At 34.7% G+C, this 4,632-nt stretch overlaps 1 protein-coding gene across 1 annotated transcript; it reads right to left on the bottom strand.

Annotated features, from left to right (window-relative positions):
- Window positions 1-478: 478 nt before the first annotated feature.
- On the bottom strand, window positions 479-3,845 carry LOC117111111. Its single transcript, XM_033253988.1, has 4 exons — window positions 3,726-3,845; window positions 3,250-3,344; window positions 2,605-2,837; window positions 479-2,283 (listed from the first exon to the last, which is right to left on the bottom strand). The coding sequence occupies exons 2-4, from the start codon at window positions 3,273-3,275 to the stop codon at window positions 2,234-2,236; spliced, it is 309 nt and encodes a 102-aa protein (XP_033109879.1). The 5' UTR covers window positions 3,276-3,344; window positions 3,726-3,845; the 3' UTR covers window positions 479-2,233.
- Window positions 3,846-4,632: the final 787 nt, after the last annotated feature.

Raw genomic sequence — 4,632 nt, 5'->3', positions numbered from 1 at the left:
TATTATCATTATCATTAATACGCAATTATAATAGTTGTATATAATACACTAGTGGAAATTTATACAAAGGTTAGATTAATGCAAGAAAAAATTCTTGAGGGCCTGCAAGCCCCTAAGGATTTTTTTTAATGGAGTAATCCAACCTAAGTATAATGAATTTCCCCTAGTGTTTAGCACTATTCTAATTGCTTTAGTCAATCGCTGTGTTTTAATGTTAGTTCTTTAATCAAACAGTAGTAGTGTTTATACATAATATTGAAGTTCTACAGGTTCTAATATATCTTGTTTCAATTACCATTCGTTAACAAACGAATACTGGGTGGGTGGGTGTCTGTCCTTTCTTTCCACAGGCTTGCGTCATAATGGTTGATGTAAAAACACTAGCCTAGAATTAATCTTGGTGCACGATATATATATTTGAATTGGTTTAATGTACACAAACCTAAAAAAGATACAGTGCACTACACTTTTTTTTTTATATAAGAACCAGTACAATTTTGCCTAGGCTCAATGTTATTTTTTGGCCAATTTCAGGCTCAAATTGTTCTTATGTATACTGCTGTATAATAATAATATTCTATGTTTGAATAGTGTGTAAAAACACATGGTTCAAACATAGAAAATTATTATTATACAGCAGTATATTACTCTACTTTATAATGGAGGTACAGTATTATATATTCACAGCTACTACACATTGCAGATAGATTGGTTGGTTTTTCTAGTTTTTCTAAATAAAAACCTCATTTGACATTTTACTTCAGTCTCAATGTGTTATTAGTTTGTTCTTCAATTCGAGGTTTTATGTTATTCTTATTTGTTATCAATAATTTCAATGATTAAGCTGCCTATAAAAGGTTTGGTATTCTGGATGTGAAAGGACTGGAGTGGGTCCAGAACAGAAACTTTGTAAGTCCTGATACTTCGCTTCTGACAATCTTGGGTAACCTGCCTTGTACAGATTTTGGGGACTTTCAACATCAGAACTTTCTGACTGTCGACGCATGCTATTAGAAAGGTTGATTACTTCGTATTCCTTGTCTAGGTGTAAGTACTTAAATCTTACTCTTTGTGGTTCATTCTTTTTTACCTGAACTTGCATAAACTTAGTCCAGTCAATGTTTTTACTGGACTCAGCATAACGCACTCTAAGTATTCCTTTCTTTTGGCTTAATGTCTTCCAATCTTTTATATCGGCTGATTTTGTAGGAATTACAGTATATGGCTTTGGACGTTTTCTAGCCATGTTGATGATACTCACAACCTGAAATGGTAAAGCAATTTCCGACACTTGGTTGATTGCTCTTTCTATGGTACTATGAACTGAGTCTCCTTCAAACTGACCATGGTTAGTTTTGAAGAAATTGAGGGTAATCTCTTGGATAGATTTTGAGGATTCAATGAAATACATCATCATCGCTGGGATAACAGAATTTTTGTTCTGGCCAATGCATCCGTCCGAGATAAAATCCAAACGTTTTGCTTCTGTTAATTTCTTACAGTCAAGCTCTTTAAATTCACAGTAAGTTCACTTACTGTTTTCCATTGCACCTCTTTTTGCAGGCATCAGTTTGTTTGTTTTTTCTGTGGTATATGCTTCCCCCAGATTCCTTTTTTTCTTGACCAAAGCATTTCTACTTTTAATTTCTGTAATCTTCTGTGGGGAAAACTGCCTAGGCTCTCCATCAACTACATAATCAGCAGCCAGTCTACCTACATTACGATTCTCACATGCTTCTGGCATTGTTGCGGCTATGGAAGGAGGTTCATTTGCTTCACATGGCTCAGCGTTTAAGGGTGCGGTTGAGAGAACTGGGTATGTTACTTCTTCAGTCTCAGAAAATAGTGGAGGAATAGGCCCAGTTGACAGAAGCAAAGACATCATTTCCCCATCTACTTCATTAACATCATGAATTAAAGGTATAGTTGGTATAAATGAAAAATTGGCCTCTGGGGTAGGTGGTTGACTTGAAGGTGCTGGGAACATCACTTCATCACAGCATACATCAGAAGGAATAGTCAGTGATACCTCTGTTTCTTCTTCATTGGCAGTAGGGAATTTTGGTGTATTGGAAGTTGTGAAAAATTTGAATTGTGGTTATTACATTTATCTGATAATGTAAAATGATCATAACAGAGGAAGCATAAGCAAGTTGGACATGCTGCCCAAACCTCTTTCCTACAAGTGAAATTATCACAGGATGCTGGACGGTGCTCGTTTGAAGGTCTTTTTTTATAGCTCTGTGTGGACTGTTACGGCTTCCTGTAGTAGATCAAATAAAACTGTAATTTAAAAATAAAATATGATATACACTATTACAATGCAGACATTTGTGTATGAATATCTATTAAATGCATAACTCAGGAGCTTTAGATGTGCTTTACATACACTAAAAATATACAGTTAAATGTTACGTATATTTGTAAACATAAAAAAATGGAAAAACAGTCAAAATTAATACACCTTTACCAGAGTACGTAATTATAGCTCGGAAAAGGGAACTAGAAACACATTTATTTTTGCACAGATGAAATAATTAATATAAGAATCAAACTTTGTTTGTCTTTTGTGTAGACTTTTCAAATACCTTGGCGGAAACTTACCTTCATGTGTGTTACAGTATGTTGCAATGGGGACGTCGTCAGGTTCAGAGCCTGATGAACTGGATTCCGATTCAATTTCTATTATTATGCCGTTCCATTTCTCCTTTCCCCATAGCATTGACACCTTTGATCCTTTTTTCAGTTTTGACAGCGAAATCAAGTCTTTGGCTGAGACCACATTTTTTGACTTATCCTTGTCCCACTGTACAAGTACATCAATGTCTGAATTAAAACTAAAAAAGAAAATACAATTGCACATGTACAATCTTGGTGCACGATATATATGCAAGTACAGTAGTACATAAAACAGAGTGCTCCAATCACTGAATACAGCTAAAAAACTGTAATTGCCAAAAACAAAATTTACAAAATTTGTTGATAGGTATAACTACATCAATATTAAACATTGTACGTTTTAAAGCATTAAATAATTGTAACATCTCTCATAATATTGTACAGACATCTTTGTTTGTACTGTAATGAGTTTCGTATCTGCAAAGAGAGGTGCTATAACGGGAATAAATAAAATTCTATAAACATGCATGCAAACCCATGTGAAGGTCTGAGCATAATATATTGCTATTATTGTTGTTAAAATATAGTATGGCAAGTCATATACTAGAATTAAATTCTAATAAAACGTACCTGTTAAGAGAACGCAATTTTCTCATGGTAGATTTAGGAGACTGATCTTATAATTTATAGGCTGCCCTCTTTCTTGCTTCGTAGTCACCAACGAACTGAAATAGGAAATAAATAATAATAGGCCTAATTAATAGTAACAGTATATTTTTTTTTACTGCTATTCTATGTAGGTTTAGTAGTAAAGCAGTACTACTACTAGGGCGTACATAAGCGCAATAGGATCACTACTAGACGCATACACAATTCTCTTACTTACCTACTACTACTACTTGACCTACCTAAGTCTAGCCTAGGGCCTAGGCTTATATACTACTTGCTAGTCTAGGCCTCTAGGGTAGGTCTACTAACTAGGCCATAGCTGTCATCCCTGTTATCCTGCCTGGTTACTAGACCAACCAACTTGTATAACTGCACATTGAAAGATTATTATATTACACACTATTATATGAATGACGAACATTGGCCTTTATTACTACCTGCAAAGACAGCTAGGCTGCTCCAACGTCAAGCATGTTGTCGTCGGGTTGCAACAAGCTGCGCTTCAGCGTATGATACGCAGTGGTTTGCGCGGACTGAGCCCACTTCCTGGTATAAATGATACTTCGTGAAAACATCCAAATAGGGCTTTCGGTCAGGAACTGTTTTCACGAACAAGCTAAAATAGTTGTGTTTCTTCGTGGAAACACTAAAGTTAATTACTACATTTACATTAAATGTTGGTGTTAATCTAATTAAGAAACTAATTACATTTTCCTCATAATAATTAGTAAAATTGTAGATTTTGATGCGCACAATCGGAATATGGAAAAAAAAGTTGAAAATTTGACGATTTCGACTATTGTGTTAGTTCGTGGTGTGAACAACGAAATTATGATATAAAAATGCTTAAATTTTAAAGCAAAAAGCATATTATTATTCTTATTAAAACCATGCTGGAAAATAAGTATTGGTACCATTCTTTTCATTTTCAACACATAAAGCAGGTATTCATGTCTGCGAACAGGGATTACAGAATTATGTAAACACGAACACAGTGCTGTTCGATATAATTCTACTACAGTACAGTTGCAATCTGTGCCACTTTTTACAACACTGCCATGTCAACGTGAGGAGAGCTGGTTCGAAACCATGTTTCTTAAAATAGCTCACTGCAGGCGCCTTCATATTTAGATCATAATGTTAGGTACAATAATTTTACATTTTTGCAAGCCTGGTCATTTGAGCACTTCCAATCAAGTGTCGTATGCTAGTTTACCACACAAATAAGCGGGTCTAGCACTGTAACGGGAATAAACTAAGATTGTAATTCTCATCATAATTTTAAATTAGACTACAGTCCTATTTTTTTTAGCATGATATAAATGAAATATCATTTAAACATGT

Source organism: Anneissia japonica, unplaced genomic scaffold, assembly GCF_011630105.1.
Source record: "Anneissia japonica isolate Jap-2015-1 unplaced genomic scaffold, ASM1163010v1 scaffold287985_len465408_cov153, whole genome shotgun sequence".
NCBI classification, from domain to species: domain Eukaryota; kingdom Metazoa; phylum Echinodermata; class Crinoidea; order Comatulida; family Comatulidae; genus Anneissia; species Anneissia japonica.
Note: the sequence above shows the minus strand (reverse complement) of the source record. Positions and strands in the feature narration are given on the sequence as shown.

Excerpts from the sequence above, each read along its gene's own strand:
- LOC117111111 (XM_033253988.1), bottom strand. The coding sequence starts at position 3,275 with ATGAGAAAATTGCGTTCTCTTAACAG. Across the intron at positions 2,838-3,249 it reads AAATTGCGTTCTCTTAACAG|TTTTAATTCAGACATTGATG; the intron begins GTACGTTTTATT and ends TTTCTTTTTTAG. Across the intron at positions 2,284-2,604 it reads ATACTGTAACACACATGAAG|TTTTATTTGATCTACTACAG; the intron begins GTAAGTTTCCGC and ends TTTAAATTACAG.